Source organism: Neoarius graeffei, chromosome 24, assembly GCF_027579695.1.
Source record: "Neoarius graeffei isolate fNeoGra1 chromosome 24, fNeoGra1.pri, whole genome shotgun sequence".
NCBI classification, from domain to species: Eukaryota; Metazoa; Chordata; class Actinopteri; order Siluriformes; family Ariidae; genus Neoarius; species Neoarius graeffei.
Genome location: NC_083592.1, coordinates 36,135,422 through 36,152,625, shown reverse-complemented (window position 1 = coordinate 36,152,625; position 17,204 = coordinate 36,135,422). Strand labels below are relative to the sequence as shown.

General features: G+C 44.3%; 1 protein-coding gene across 2 annotated transcripts in view; it reads right to left on the bottom strand.

Moving 5' to 3' along the window:
• Positions 1–16,907, bottom strand: part of ssbp2a (single stranded DNA binding protein 2a) — a 62,591-nt gene extending 45,684 nt beyond the window's left edge. The window contains exon 1 of one of the 2 annotated variants that reach the window (XM_060907112.1): positions 16,761–16,907. In XM_060907112.1, the coding sequence (XP_060763095.1) occupies positions 16,761–16,810 (50 nt within the window). In that variant the 5' untranslated portion in view covers positions 16,811–16,907. The remainder of the gene's footprint in view (positions 1–16,760) is intronic. The other variant, XM_060907113.1, reaches the window with a different exon arrangement.
• Between the last annotated feature and the right edge of the window lie 297 nt (positions 16,908–17,204).

Below are 17,204 nucleotides of genomic sequence, written 5' to 3'. Positions count from 1 at the left end.
GACCGTAGGTGTGAATGTGAGTGTGAATGGTTGTCTGTGTCTATGTGTCAGCCCTGTGATGACCTGGCGACTTGTCCAGGGTGTACCCCGCCTTTCGCCCGTAGTCAGCTGGGATAGGCTCCAGCTTGCCTGCGACCCTGTAGGACAGGATAAAGCGGCTAGAGATAATGAGATGAGATGAGAACTTTAAAGTGCATATCACGGGTAAATTCAGGAGCGAGATCAATGTAATTCTCCTATTTTATATTAAACTTTGGTCAAACATCTGTCGCAATTTGTGCAATGTTTTTACCTTGCGCAATACTAGAAAAATTCAGTTGAAATCAAGCCATTTGAGGCGAATTGGTCCGCCTCTGAAAAAACTTGGCATTTGGATTTCCTGGGAAACATTGATTTTCGTGATGTCACGTGCGGGACGCCTCCTTCTGAATCCTACGTCAGCGCTGGTTTGTTTATGAGAAAACGACCTGGTGGTTTTCTGCAAATTTCTTCAACGTTATCGCGTAATTATTAAAATGGTTAACAGATATATCGTAGGAGGGTGTAGCAACACCAATCTTGATGGGATTAGTACTCATCGTTTCCCAAAAGACAGGACAATGAGAGAGAAATGGGAGCACTTGGTCTACACAGGCTGTGCACTGAAACCGTGCAAAGCTCTCGCAGCCTGCTGGCGCTTCCGCAGGGGACGTCACGAATCTGGCTCCAGACTCCCTTGGGATTTTTACAGACGTGTTTTGTTATTTTATTTTTTTCTGCTGTAGACAGATGGCCTTGTGCAAAATTACCCTTCTGGATGAGTGTGTACCCTTCTGGACATACTTTCATATTAAAAAAAAAAAAAAGAAAGAAATGGTTCAGAATATGCACTTTAAGAGTGAGGGGGAAAAAAAAAAAGAGAGGCTGGTGAGGGAATGACTGTTTATAGCAGCTATGACGTAACTAGACAAGACAAGACAAGACAAGAAGCCTTTATTTGTCACACGTGCACTCAAGCACACAGTGAAATTTAACCTCTGCATTTAACCCATCTGAAGCAGTGAAAACACACGAGCACACACACATACCCAGAGCAGTGGGCAGCTATGCTATAGTGCCCAGGGAGCAGTTGTGGGTTAGGTGCCTTGCTCAAGGGCACTTCAGCCCAACCTTCAGGCCATGGCTGCCTCATGTTAACCTAACCGCATGGCTTTGAACTGTGGAGGAAACCCACTCAGACAGCATGCAAACTCCACACAGAAAGGCCCCGTCGGCCACTCGAACCCAGAACCTTCTTGCCGTGAGGCGACAGTGCTAACCACTACACCACTGTAATAATTAAAACCAACATGTTTTGCAGAATACATGTAACTGTATGTAAAATGTATAAAAAGTATATCATTAATAAACAAGCAAATGTATTTTTTTCACGGTCCAGTTTCCATCAAATCGTGCGCTCTGATTGGCTCTCGAGCGGTCCCCGCTATGATCCGGACTCCGGTTACGGACCTTTAGCGACTCGCTCGTTCACAACAACAACAAACATAGTAGCAATTTTTTGTCAACATTTATTTTCGCATTTCTCAGTATAACAGCATTAATTTTACAGCATGGATAGCGATAACGACAGTGTTCACAGCGAAAGCGAGTTTTATTTTTGGAAAATTCCGAGCTGACGTAGCTTGTCAAACAGGTTCTTGACGAGCTTGTAGCAGGTTTGTTCTGAATATGGTTTCCCTTTCGGGCGTTCTCATTTTCTGTTAGAATTTGGTAAAGAAAAAAATAAATATATTATTTACCAGCTTAAGGTCGGTCCGTATCATGAAATACCGTGACCGAGGTCTTGAAAATACTGACCGAGGCCTCATTTCACGATACGGACCTCCCAGCTGGTAAATAATCAGGGCTTTCCACAAGCGCCAGCTGCCGGCCATACAGCCGACTACACAATTAAGTCCAGCCGGCTACTTTAATGACTATTGTTTTTGTAGCCCACAGGCTGTAAATATTAATTTTCGATTTTAATAAAATTAAATGTTTATCTAATGGACTGACAATAATGTCAAACTGAACCGCACTCATTTAAGTTGTGATTCGCGCTGTTTGTACCGATAATAACCACAAATTCCCCGCCGACTTCGTTGATCAAGGGAGAGTAACTCATCCACGGCTCCGACATGCGGTGTGTGCGCGCACTTGGCAGAGGCAGTAGTGTGTCAGGGCCGTCGGAGGGAACAGAAGCAGAGATAACGCTTATTTTGTCTCCGGTAAACCAGTCTTCTCTCGTTCAATTACGTGCTGGCATCAAAAGACACCGGTGGTTGTAAATGAAACCAAACTGAGTGGTTGGAGTGTATTTTCATACACAAATGGAGAAATGGGGCGGCACGGTGGTGTAGTGGTTAGCGCTGTCGCCTCACAACAAGAAGGTCCGGGTTCGAGCCCCGTGGCCGGCGAGGGCCTTTCTGTGCAGAGTTTGCATGTTCTCCCCGTGTCCGCGTGGGTTTCCTCCGGGTGCTCCGGTTTCCCCCACAGTCCAAAGACATGCAGGTTAGGTTAACTGGTGACTCTAAATTGACCGTAGGTGTGAATGTGAGTGTGAATGGTTGTCTGTGTCTGTGTGTCAGCCCTGTGATGACCTGGCGACTTGTCCAGGGTGTACCCCGCCTCTCACCCGTAGTCAGCTGGGATAGGCTCCAGCTTGCCTGCGACCCTGTAGAACAGGATAAAGCGGCTAGAGATAATGAGATGAGATGAAATGGAGAAATGTTCGCTGAGTGTTTGATTGTGTAGCCCCACTGCAGACCGTTGTCGTTGTTAATTCATAGCATGCTCAGCTGCGTGAATGTGTCATGCACCGAAAATAAGAGATTTACAAGCCAGGAACGCCTCATGATGCAATACGCAAGAAAAGAAAGAAGATTTACTGCCATTTTACTTTGTATTTGAGTAAAGTGAATAAATAAATGGTCTGTGGAAAATACATTTAATCCTGGGAACTGCGTGCACAGGAGTTTATTTTGTGTTTACTCCCCCCCCCCCCCCGGCTGGCTACTTATTTGTCATGGCTGGCTAGTATGAGCCTTAGTGGAAAGCCCTGAAATAATGTGTACGTATGTAATCATTGGCAGATTGCTATCGTATTAAGAGGAATAAAACACTTGGGGATTTGCCGTTATTGGAAAAATGATCAAATCTGTTTCCTGTCGGACTGTTATTTTTCCGATAACGTTATTTTCCCCCCTTACACTTACTCAACTCCATTTAAAGCTGGACACATAAAGCTACATGAAGAACGATACAGCATTATGCCTATTAACTCCACACTGAAGCTGGCAATGTCACCCTAGAGGCGCTTCCCTTCTATTTTTCCCCCCCAAATACGTTTTCAATTTCTGTCTCGTGCTACATTAGAGGATCTGATATCAAGGAAAGGAAACAGGGTGTTCTATATTTGTAAACATTTGTGTCGCAAATTGCTCAGCAGAGACGCAAATATGAGATTTCGCATCCAGACGGAGATAAAACACTTGCTTACGTAGCAAAATAGCAACACGCGGCAAAGACGAAGAGATTGAAAGGAGAAGAAACAGAAAAAGACGAAGGCAGAATAATGAGTAACGAGGTAATCGTAGGAAGAGAAACATCAAGATGAAAGCAAAACAACTGCTACCATGGGGACGAGAACACATTTCCAGACACTAAAACAAATGTGCTCACCTCAGTCATCACTCAAGAGCAGAAATAACACACGGACACAGCTGCTGCAGTGTGTACTGCTGAGACACTAAACACATACTACGACAACTTCACATATTTTCTTTATGACCTTGAAATTAAAGCAAGCGATCTTTGTGGGAAATTAAGATTATGACGTTCAACACGAACGTCTCATCTCATCATCTCTAGCCGCTTTATCCTTCTACAGGGTCGCAGGCAAGCTGAGCCTATCCCAGCTGACTACGGGCGAAAGGCGGGGTACACCCTGGACAAGTCGCCAGGTCATCACAGGGCTGACACATAGACACAGACAACCATTCACACTCACATTCACACCTACGGTCAATTTAGAGTCACCAGTTAACCTAACCTGCATGTCTTTGGGGGAAACCGGAGCACCCGGAGGAAACCCACGCGGACACAGGGAGAACATGCAAACTCCACACAGAAAGGCCCTCGCCGGCCCTGGGGCTCGAACCCAGGACCTTCTTGCTGTGAGGCGACAGCGCTAACCACTACACCACCGTGCCGCCCTCAACACGAACATGTCACAATTTAATTATGACTTTTTTAAGTAGGTTTGACAAAATTTTTAACAGTATTCGCTCCATTTCCATTTGGAAATTAATATCTGTTTTAATAATTCTATCAGAAATTGACCTTGTTTTTTTTCCTCATTATAAAATGTTGATAAAATCCTAGATCAGGAATTCAAATCTAAACTACTTGTTATAATTTTTAAAAAAGTGGATAATTCAATGAAAAGATGTTCAGACTATTTGCCTGTGTCTCTGTTTGTTAAAGCAGTGTTTTTTTATTTTTTTTGCTTCTTATTTTTCAGTTTCACAAAATGATTCACATTTTACTCTGAGACCTCAACGATAGATTAAATACAGTTATCAATGCTACACTGCCATGATTATTAGCTCCTACTGTATAATCTTCCAACTACAATAACGCTATTAAGAATTACTAGGGTTAACATGAACATACCGTCTTATGCACCCTTTTTTTTTTTAAACACAAACTTTGTTATCGATTTCTAGTTTATGACTTCTACGTTATTGAGTCAGTACAAAAACATTTTAGAGTCCAAATGTTCGTTTTCCAGCACAAAATTAAATGTTACAGAAAAAAAAGGTTTGTATCTGAGCGGCATATTCAATAAGAGAACACTTTTCAGATTTAAAAAAAAAAAAACATAATGAAGGCTGCTGGGTTTTGGTGCAAAATTAAAGTGCATATCACAGGTAAATTCAGGAGCGAGATCAATGTAATTCTCCTATTTTATATTAAACTCTGGTCAAATATCTGTCACATTTTGTGCAATTCTTTTACCTTGCGCAATACCAGAAAAATTCAGTTGAAATCAAGCCATTTGAGGCGAATTGGTCCGCCTCTGAAAAAACTTGGCATTTGGATTTCCCGGCAAACATTGATTTTCGTGACGTCGCGTGCGGGACGCCTCCCTCTGAATCCTACGTCAGCGCTGGTTTGTTTATGAGAAAACGACCTGGTGGTTTTCTGCAAATTTCTTCAACGTTATCACGTAATTATTAAAATGGTTAACAGATGTATCGTAGGAGGGTGTAGCAACACCAATCTTGATGGGATTAGTACTCATCGTTTCCCAAAAGACCGGACAATTACCCCTTTTCCACCAAATCAGTTCCAGGGCTGGTTCGGGGCCAGTGCTGGTGCTGGTTCACAACTCGTTCAACTTACGAGCCAGCTGAGAACCAGTTTGCTTTTCCATAGCTGGCGGTGCTAAGCGGAGCCATGTCATTACGTCGCTCTATACGTCATTACGTCGCTGTATACGTCAGTTACGGCGCTACGTTTACATAAACCTTGGCGCGAATATCAAAGCAAAAATAACACGGAAGAAGCAGCAACAACAACAATAATAATAATAATAATGGATGACTTCACGTTTGTACAGCTGCTGCTTCTCGTCACTTAAAAATGGCGATCTTTCACGGTCTTGTTATTGTTGTCGGTCTTAACAACTCCGCCCCCCCGCTGACGTAAGCGGTTCTTTCCTCTGGCCCAGCAGAGAGTTGGTGCTAGCCTGGAACCGGTTTTTCTGGCCCCAGAGCCAGTTCTTTGTCAGTGGAAACAGAAAACCCGGTTCCAAACTAAGCACTGGCCCCGAACCAGCCCTGGAACTGCTTTGGTGGAAAAGGGGTAAATGAGAGAGAAACGGGAGCGCTTGGTCTACACAGGCTGTGCACTGAAACCGTGCAAAGCTCGCGCAGCCTGCTGGCGCTTCCGCAGGTAACGTCACGAATCTGGCTCCAGACTCCCTTGGGATTTTTCCAGACACGTTTTGTTATTTTATTTTTTTCTGCTGTAGACAGATGGCCTTGTGCAAAATTACCCTTCTGGATGAGTGTGTAAAGGGACATTCTTTCATATAAAAACAAAAACAAAAAATTGGTCCAGGATATGCACTTTAAGAAGCGAGTGTGACAGTCAAAGTGTCCAGAAGAACTGTGGCTGGTTCCATAAGACGCTCAGTAAAACCTACAGCTCATTTCCTTATAAAACTGCACTCATTGTGCCTATTTTTTTTAAAAGTAAAGGGTCATCTGAGACCAAATACTGACTTTGTTTTATTTATTATGACTTACTGCTGTTTATAGTATTTTTCTTTTATTAATTGTTGAAACATTTCACTTCATTATTTTTTTAGCCATTTTCGGTCTACAGCATTTCTTTACGTGTATCTAAGACTTTTGAAAATCACTTAGGCAAAAGTTAAACATCGGATTAACACGACATCTTTATTTTTTTTGCGGTCCAGTTTCCGTCAAATCCTGCACTCTGATTGGCTGGCGAGCGGGTCCGTATCCTACTTTACGGACCCCAGTTACGGACCTCTGGCCACTCGCTTGTTGAACAACAACAACAAACATAGTAGCATTTTTGTCAACATTTATCTTTTTTTATGATTTATTTATAAGATTATCAAAAATCTTATAAATTTTTGCCAGCATTTTTCAGGAGAATAGCATTAACTTTACATCATGGATAGCGATAACGACAGTGTTCACAGCGAAAGCGAGTTTTACTACCCTGAGGAAGAAGAAATAAAAGAAAACATTTCAGGAGAAAGCTAAAACCTGTAACTGTTGCTAACGCCGAGCAAAAACATGGCTGAATCCTGAATGATTCAGTTTTGTATAAATAGGGAACTACATAGGTGGCAAAATGTAGTTTTTTTTCCTGCCATGGAAGTGCACTTGTATACCGAGGAGGAAGCAATTTGCATTACAGCCGTGAATGAGGATTCAGAATGGCGGCTCGGCTCGGTTTTCCCTTTTGGGCGCTCTCGTTTTCTGTTAGAATTTGGTAAAGAAAAAAATAAATATATTATTTACCAGCTTAAGGTCGGTCTGTATGGTGAAATACCGTGACCTCGGCCTTGAATACTGACCTCGGCCCAGAGGGCCTCGCTCAGTACTTTCAAGACCTCGGTCACGGTGTTTCACGATACAGACCTCCCAGCTGGTAAATAACATATATCTAAATGATAACGAATGTAACAGTGACTAACATTAACTACTGTTAATTAGGCAGTTTATTTGTTCACAGGATAACAGACAGACTTGAAGCAAACAGAGAGGTCCAAGATAAATTTAAACGCATAATTATGTTCATATAATAATAATAATAATAATAATAATAATAATAATGCTACTGTTTAAAGAGTATTACATAATTAAACTGCAAAATACTAAACATGGAATCATGGTGATGTACTCGTGATCTAAGTTGACTGCCCATTGTTTACTCCGGTGCTATGGTGAGCCAGATGGACTGAGGTGAAATATCCACAATTGGCCAGTGACACAATAGGGGTGAAGCTCTTGGAACCAAAGCTGACTCATTTCAAGAGTGTCAAATTCACGTCCTGGAGGGTCAGACCTATAGAGATTTAAGCTTCCCCTTTTCAAACACACCACAGCGAGGCCATGCTGGTCTTGGTAAATAACTGAGGAGTTGAATCAGGTGATTTAAGAGGTAGAATGTTGGGGCTAAAGCTACAGTGGGGCAAAAAGTATTTAGTCAGTCACCAGTTGTGCAAGTTCTCCCACTTAAAAAGATGAGAGAGGCCTGTAATTTTCATCATAGGTATACCTCAACTATGAGAGACAAAATGAGAAAAAAAAAATCCAGAAAATCACATTGTCTGATTTCTAAAGAATTTATTTGCAAATTATGGTGGAAAATAAGTATTTGGTCAATAACAAAAGTTCATCTCAATACTTTGTTATATACCCTTTGTTGGCAATGACAGAGGTCAAACATTTTCTGTAAGTCTTCACAAGGCTTTCACACACTGTTGCTGGTATTTTGGCCCATTCCTCCATGCAGATCTCCTCTAGAGCAGTGATGTTTTGGGGCTGTCGCTGGGCAACACGGACTTTCAACTCCCTCCAAAGATTTTCTATGGGGTTGAGATCTGGAGACTGGCTAGGCCACTCCAGGACCTTGAAATGCTTCTTACGAAGCCACTCCTTCATTGCCCGGGCGGTGTGTTTGGGATCATTATCATGCTGAAAGACCCAGCCACGTTTCATCTTCAATGCCCTTGCTGATGGAAGGAGGTTTTCACTCAAAATCTCACGATACGTGGCCCCGTTCATTCTTTCCTTTACACGGATCAGTCGTCCTGGTCCCTTTGCAGAAAATCAGCCCCAAAGCATGATGTTTCCACCCCCATGCTTCACAGTAGGTATGGTGTTCTTTGGGTGCAACTCAGCATTCTTTCTCCTCCAAACACGACAAGTTGAGTTTTTACCAAAAAGTTCTATTTTGGTTTCATCTGACCATATGACATTCTCCCAATCCTCTTCTGGATCATCCAAATGCTCTCTAGCAAACTTCAGACGGGCCTGGACATGTACTGGCTTAAACAGGGGGACACGTCTGGCACTGCAGGATTTGAGTCCCTGGCGGCGTAGTGTGTTACTGATGGTAGCCTTTGTTACTTTGGTCCCAGCTCACTGCAGGTCATTCACTAGGTCCCCCGTGTGGTTCTGGGATTTTTGCTCACCGTTCTTGTGATCATTTTGACCCCACGGGGTGAGATCTTGCGTGGAGCCCCAGATCGAGGGAGATCATCAGTGGGCTTGTATGTCTTCCATTTTCTAATAATTGCTCCCACAGTTGATTTCTTCACACAAAGCTGCTTACCTATTGCAGATTCAGTCTTCCCAACCTGGTGCAGGTCTACAATTTTGTTTCTGGTGTCCTTTGACAGCTCTTTGGTCTTGGCCATAGTGGAGTTTGGAGTGTGACTGTTTGAGGTTGTGGACAGGTGTCTTTTATACTGATAACGAGTTCAAACAGGTGCCATTAATACAGGTAACGAGTGGAGGACAGAGGAGCCTCTTAAAGAAGAAGTTACAGGTCTGTGAGAGCCAGAAATCTTGCTTGTTTGTAGGTGACCAAATACTTATTTTACCGAGGAATTTACCAATTAATTCATTAAAAATCCTACAATGTGATTTCCTGGATTCTTTCCCCCCATTCTGTCTCTCATAGTTGAAGTGTACCTATGATGAAAATTACAGGCCTCTCTCATCTTTTTAAGTGGGAGAACTTGCACAATTGGTGGCTGACTAAATACTTTTTTGCCCCACTGTAGTATCTCACTGGGCTGCGACAGCTTGCGAACGTCATTCGCAAGAGAGTTTCAAAAGTGTCTTGAAACATTCGCAGGGCTTCTCAATTTCCTCACATGAGTCGCAAAGTGTCGCTCCTTCGTCGGTGAAATTTTGAACATGTTCAAAAAACTCGTGCGACAAAATTTCTCTCAAAATAGCCGCAAATGTGTCGCTGGTGTCGCAAAGTCGTCGTGAACCCTTCTCAAGTCAGTTTCCGTGAGGCTTCCTCTACTTCCCTGCCTGCCGAGGGAAAGCCGGGCTGCGACAGCCTGCGACTAGTTGGAGACACAACAATTGCGGTAAAATGTGCGACTATCAATTCAGTGTGATTCCAAGTGAAAATTGTCGCTAATTCACATATTTTATCGCAATTGCTGTGTCTCCAACTAGTCGCGGGCTGTCGCAGCCCAGTGAGATACTGGCTTAAAGCTTGACACTCGTGCACTAGCTACACTTCCAGATCAGAGTAAATCTTGGACACTGGTGCAGCCAAGAGCGAAGCCCTGGACACTCCAGATATGCATTTTTGGAGCTCCTTTAAAAAAATATATACATTAAAAAAAATTGTTCAGTGTTGATATAACACCTACAGTGTTTACATCTGCAGTTGGACCTAGATGAACAAAGTTATTACTACAGTGTAGGTGTTGAATATTTGATGTATTGCTGTGCACACAGGTCTAAGCAAAAGCAATGTCTGGTGCAGCATTGCAAAATAAAATGTCTCACGAACAGATGTGTGTAAGGTATGGAAGCCTGTTTCCTCCACCATAAGAATGAGAAGGTTTCTCATAAAATTATTATGATTTTCAAATCTCACAACAGTGACTTGGTATCTCATATGTAATTATGACTTCCTATCTCATGAAATCCTCTCAGAATTATGACTTAGCATCTCATAATTAAGACTTAAGTTCTGATAATGACTTACGATCTCATAATAATGACATAAGTCTTAATTCTGAGAAAATGTTCTCATTCGAATGATAGTCTTTATTATGACAAAATAAGTCATTGTAGCTCATGAGACGGAGTTTGCATGTTCTCCCCGTGTCTGTGTGGGTTTCCTCCAAGTGCTCCGGTTTCCCCCACAGTCCAAAGACATGCAGTTAGAGTAGCTAACTGGCTACTCTAAACTGTCCATTGATCAAGCTTGGAGAGGGATGGGCTCCGCCAAGTTTAAAGGCACTAGCCACACCAATGATGGACTGTTAAAGGGGAACTGAAGTCATTTTTAAACTTGCTTTATTTCTTAATTAACCTGTTATTCAATTACGTTTTCGGTTTTATTAACCTTATATCGTGACTCGTATTGGCATATTATATTACACTTATCGTCCTTTTCGGTTTTTAGTCATGCTGAATGTAGTTCATATGGTCCATGGCAGGCGTCGCTTATCCGCGAGATCTTCACGAGACTTGTGCGAGACTTCAAACGTGAAGTGTCAGCGCCGTCATTTTGAAAACTGTTTACACAGCGGCCAGATCGCCATATCGTTCCAATTTAGATTAATTTCGAGATTTGCCAGCTTTATTAGTGACGGAGTGTCAGTCCTGCGTGCTGTAGCGTGTGCACCTGAAGGCGCGCCTCAGGCTGTGTGCGCGCCGAGTGGACTCCAGCACGCACGCCGTGAACAAGGCGCACCTGAGCTCAATTAAGGAACTGTGTGTTTGCCTATTTAAGGACTGTGCTGATGCATTTGCATCTCAAAGTATTACGATACGCATGTATGCATTACTGATCCTTTCTACCCGTTGTCTTGATTTCCTGTTTCACGATCTTGTCCTCGCTCAGCCTCTGATGTATTGTTTGCGCCTCAACCGACCCTTTTGCCTGTATTTTCGTTTTTGATCTAGCCTGCCGATTTGGATTGTTTGCCTGTGTATATATTATCTCACTGTCTGCACTTTATTAAACTGCACATACAGCCGCCTCCCTCGCGTACGTGACATGGAGATTATTCCATACGACTTTGAACCAACTAAATACATGCATGTATTTTTGTGATAAATACATATTAAACTGAGCGCATTTCCCACATAATCCTCACTAAGGTTTCGGACAGCACTACAAAACGGCGTCCCCACTATATACGGTAGTGCCCTATATAGTGAGTAGGGAGTGATTTCGGACACAGGGAAAACTTCCGGCTTGATTACATCAGCATTCAAAAGAGGGCGTGCGCGTCTTTTGACAACGTTGGCAGATGTTGGTCACTTTGATTTCCGCTGTACGTTTTACTTCCATCCTATGATGTCTCGCACAGGTCTCGGCAAATCTCGTTTATGGCCATTGCTTTGACATATGGACTGATATATTACATAGCATATTTCAAACACTCATAACTTGCTATAGCAGCGACAAGATAGCTGTCAGAAATGCATTCCTATATTTAATAAAATAAGATAAATAGAATTTTGATAATAAAAAAAAATTGCCTTCAGTTCCCCTTTAAAATGTCATCAGTGGGGCCCCTATGACCCTTGCAGGCTATGGGACGAAGAAGAAGAAGTTTGTGAGGTACAAAGTCATAATTATGAGGTATGGTCTTATTATTATGACACAGGCTACTATGTGACTTCAGGTGGAGGGAACTGGCTTCCACAGTAGTAGTACACATGTCGATGGTACACATGTCCAAAATTACCACCCCGATTCCAAAAAAGTTGGGACAAAGTACAAATTGTAAATTAAAACGGAATGCAATGATGTGGAAGTTTCAAAATTCCATATTTTATTCAGAATAGAACATAGATGACATATCAAATGTTTAAACTGAGAAAATGTATCATTTAAAGAGGAAAAATTAGGTGATTTTAAATCTCATAACAACAACACATCTCAAAAAAGTTGGGACAAGGCCATGTTTACCACTGTGAGACATCCCCTTTTCTCTTTACAACAGTCTGTAAACGTCTGGGGACTGAGGAGACAAGTTGCTCAAGTTTAGGGATAGGAACGTTAACCCATTCTTGTCTAATGTAGGATTCTAGTTGCTCAACTGTCTTAGGCCTTTTTTGTCGTATCTTCCGTTTTATGATGCGCCAAATGTTTTCTATGGGTGAAAGATCTGGACTGCAGGCTGGCCAGTTCAGTACCCGGACCCTTCTTCTACACAGCCATGATGCTGTAATTGATGCAGTATGTGGTTTGGCATTGTCATGTTGGAAAATGCAAGGTCTTCCCTGAAAGAGACGTCGTCTGGATGGGAGCATATGTTGCTCTAGAACCTGGATATACCTTTCAGCATTGATGGTGTCTTTCCAGATGTGTAAGCTGCCCATGCCACACGCACTAATGCAACCCCATACCATCAGAGATGCAGGCTCCTGAACTGAGCGCTGATAACAACTTGGGTCGTCCTTCTCCTCTTTAATCCAAATGACACGGCGTCCCTGATTTCCATAAAGAACTTCAAATTTTGATTCGTCTGACCACAGAACAGTTTTCCACTTTGCCACAGTCCATTTTAAATGAGCCTTGGCCCAGAGAGGACGTCTGCGCTTCTGGATCATGTTTAGATACGGCTTCTTCTTTGAACTATACAGTTTTAGCTGGCAACGGCGGATGGCACGGTGAATTGTGTTCACAGATAATGTTCTCTGGAAATATTCCTTAGCCCATTTTGTGATTTCCAATACAGAAGCATGCCTGTATGTGATGCAGTGCCGTCTAAGGACCCAAAGATCACGGGCACCCAGTATGGTTTTCCGGCCTTGACCCTTACGCACAGAGATTCTTCCAGATTCTCTGAATCTTTTGATGATATTATGCACTGTAGATGATGATATGTTCAAACTCTTTGCAATTTTACACTGTCGAACTCCTTTCTGATATTGCTCCACTATTTGTCGGCGCAGAATTAGGGGGATTGGTGATCCTCTTCCCATCTTTACTTCTGAGAGCCGCTGCCACTCCAAGATGCTCTTTTTATACCCAGTCATGTTAATGACCTATTGCCAATTGACCTAATGAGTTGCAATTTGGTCCTCCAGCTGTTCCTTTTTTGTACCTTTAACTTTTCCAGCCTCTCATTGCCCCTGTCCCAACTTTTTTGAGATATGTTGCTGTCATGAAATTTCAAATGAGCCAATATTTGGCATGAAATTTCAAAATGTCTCACTTTCGACATTTGATATGTTGTCTATGTTCTACTGTGAATACAAGATCAGTTTTTGAGATTTGTAAATTATTGCATTCCGTTTTTATTTACAATTTGTACTTTGTCCAAACTTTTTTGGAATCGGGGTTGTACATACCAAGATAGACTATCCATCCATCCATCCATCCATTATCTGTAGCTGCTTATCCTGTTCTACAGGGTTGCAGGCAAGCTGGAGCCTATCCCAGCTGACTATGGGCAAGAGGCGGGGTACACCCTGGACAAGTCACCAGGTTATCGCAGGGTTGACACAGAGACAAACAACCATTCACACTCACATTCACACCTACGGTCAATTTAAAGTCACCAGTTAACCTAACCTGCATGTCTTTGGACTGTGGGGGAAACCGGAGCACCCGGAGGAAACCCACACAGACACGGGGAGAACATGCAAACTCCACACAGAAAGGCCCTCATCAGCCAGCTGCTGGGCTCAAACCCAGAACCTTCTTGCTGTGATGTGACAGCGCTAACCACCACACACACAGAGACAAACAACCATTCACACCTGCCTGTCTTTGGACGGTAGAGGACATGGCAAGAACATGCAAACTCCACACAGAAAGACCCTCGTCAGCCGGCCGCTGGGCTTGAACCCAGAACCTTCTTGCTGTGACAAGACAGTGTTAACCACTACACACACAGAGACAAACAACCATTCACACGTGCATGTCTTTGAACTGTGAAGGAAACCCACACAGAAAGGCCCTCATCAGCCAGTCGCCGGCCTCGAACCCAGAACCTTCTTGCTATGACGTCACAGTGTTCACCACACACACAGAGACAAACAACCATTCACACCTGCATGTCTTTGGACTGTGAAGGAAACCCACACAGAAAGGCCCTCATCAGCCAGTCGCCGGCCTCGAACCCAGAACCTTCTTGCTATGATGTCACAGTGTTCACCACTACACACACAGAGACAAACAACCATTCACACCTGCATGTCTTTGAACTGTGAAGGAAACCCACACAGAAAGGCCCTCATCAGCCAGCCGCCGGCCTCGAACCCAGAACCTTCTTGCTATGACGTCACAGTGTTCACCACTACACACACAGAGACAAACAACCATTCACACCTGCATGTCTTTGGACTGTGAAGGAAACCCACACAGAAAGGCCCTCATCAGCCAGCCGCCGGCCTCGAACCCAGAACCTTCTTGCTGTGATGTCACAGCATTCACCACTACACACACAGAGACAAACAACCATTCACACCTGCCTGTCTTTGGACTGTGAAGGAAACCCACACAGAAAGGCCCTCATCAGCCAGCCGCCGGCCTCGAACCCAGAACCTTCTTGCTGTGATGTCACAGCATTCACCACTACACACACAGAGACAAACAACCATTCACACCTGCCTGTCTTTGGACTGTGAAGGAAACCCACACAGAAAGGCCCTCATCAGCCAGCCGCCGGCCTCGAACCCAGAACCTTCTTGCTGTGATGTCACAGCATTCACCACTACACACACAGAGACAAACAACCATTCACACCTGCCTGTCTTTGGATTGTGAAGGAAACCCACACAGAAAGGCCCTCATCAGCCAGTCGCCGGCCTCGAACCCAGAACCTTCTTGCTGTGATGTCACAGCATTCACCACTACACACACAGAGACAAACAACCATTCACACCTGCCTGTCTTTGGACTGTGAAGGAAACCCACACAGAAAGGCCCTCATCAGCCAGTCGCCGGCCTCGAACCCAGAACCTTCTTGCTGTGATGTCACAGCATTCACCACTACACACACAGAGACAAACAACCATTCACACCTGCCTGTCTTTGGACTGTGAAGGAAACCCACACAGAAAGGCCCTCATCAGCCAGCCGCCGGCCTCGAACCCAGAACCTTCTTGCTGTGATGTCACAGCATTCACCACTACACACACAGAGACAAACAACCATTCACACCTGCCTGTCTTTGGATTGTGAAGGAAACCCACACAGAAAGGCCCTCATCAGCCAGTCGCCGGCCTCGAACCCAGAACCTTCTTGCTGTGATGTCACAGCATTCACCACTACACACACAGAGACAAACAACCATTCACACCTGCCTGTCTTTGGACTGTGAAGGAAACCCACACAGAAAGGCCCTCATCAGCCAGTCGCCGGCCTCGAACCCAGAACCTTCTTGCTGTGATGTCACAGCATTCACCACTACACACACAGAGACAAACAACCATTCACACCTGCCTGTCTTTGGACTGTGAAGGAAACCCACACAGAAAGGCCCTCATCAGCCAGCCGCCGGCCTCGAACCCAGAACCTTCTTGCTGTGATGTCACAGCATTCACCACTACACACACAGAGACAAACAACCATTCACACCTGCCTGTCTTTGGACTGTGAAGGAAACCCACACAGAAAGGCCCTCATCAGCCAGTCGCCGGCCTCGAACCCAGAACCTTCTTGCTGTGATGTCACAGCATTCACCACTACACACACAGAGACAAACAACCATTTACACCTGCATGTTTTTGGACGGTAGAGAACATGGCAAGAATATGCAAACTCCACACAGAAAGACCCTCGTCGACCGGCCGCTGGGCTCGAACCCAGAACCTTCTTGCTGTGACAAGACAGTGTTAACCACTATACAGAGACAAACAACCATTCACACCTGCATGTCTTTGGACTGTGAAGGAAACCCACACAGAAAGGCCCTCATCAGCCAGCCGCCGGCCTCGAACCCAGAACCTTCTTGCTGTGACGTCACATTGTTCACTGTTTTATCCCACTTCTCAGCTTCATCTCTTTCTGAGTCAAGACCAAAACGCATCCAATTGCGCATGCGCGCACCCACAAACACAAAACTATGACTGTTTAACACTCCGGCTATGAAATCCAACCCCAACACCTACAATCCCCCTTAAACACGCTCTCTATAAGGAAAAACAAATTCTCAAGTGACTTCAAAATAAAAAAAAAAAGGCTTTATATTTATGTTTGGGTTTATAACTTCATGTATCTTATTGTCCCTCTGAGTAAACACACACACCATCAGATATAAATATAAATAAACCCGGTCCAAACAGCCGCCGCGTTTCCTCCCTGCTGACGCCACACTGCTGAAATTCATCACAGAGTCTGACAGAATAAAAACCCTCTCGCAGCTCCGGCGGCTTGCCTCCTGTCTAAATGCAGTTGTTTGCGACACGCGGAGCAGGTTGGGCTCAGTGGCCGCTCCGTCCTCTCCCGGGAAGAGACATAAATAAACTCACTTCTCTCGGGCTTGACTGTCCGACGGCACCCGCGCGCTCTTGGAGTACATGCTCGCGCACAGCACTACACTACAGCCGCGCGCGCGCGCAACCTGTCAACGCGTCACGCAGTCAAGCCGCGCGCCGTCACCATGGCGACACGCGCAGTGTTTCCCACCATTGGGTGGACCACAGTCACAAGCCACGCCCTCCTTCTTCCTGGACATCCACTGAGGCGCTGCGTCGTGGCCACGCCCTTCCAGACATCCAGGTTTCATGATCCCACGTGGCTCTCAGTGTAGCAGGGCTGTCTGTGAAATCAGAGTCCTTATAGATATAAACACGACGAACAAAACAATAAAGAGTGTGGTTTGGTTTTCACTCTAGCCAAGCAGAGGCTATAAGAAACAGTGTCTATATTAAATCTTGAAAGAGAGTGCAGAGGAGAAATTCATACACATGCAC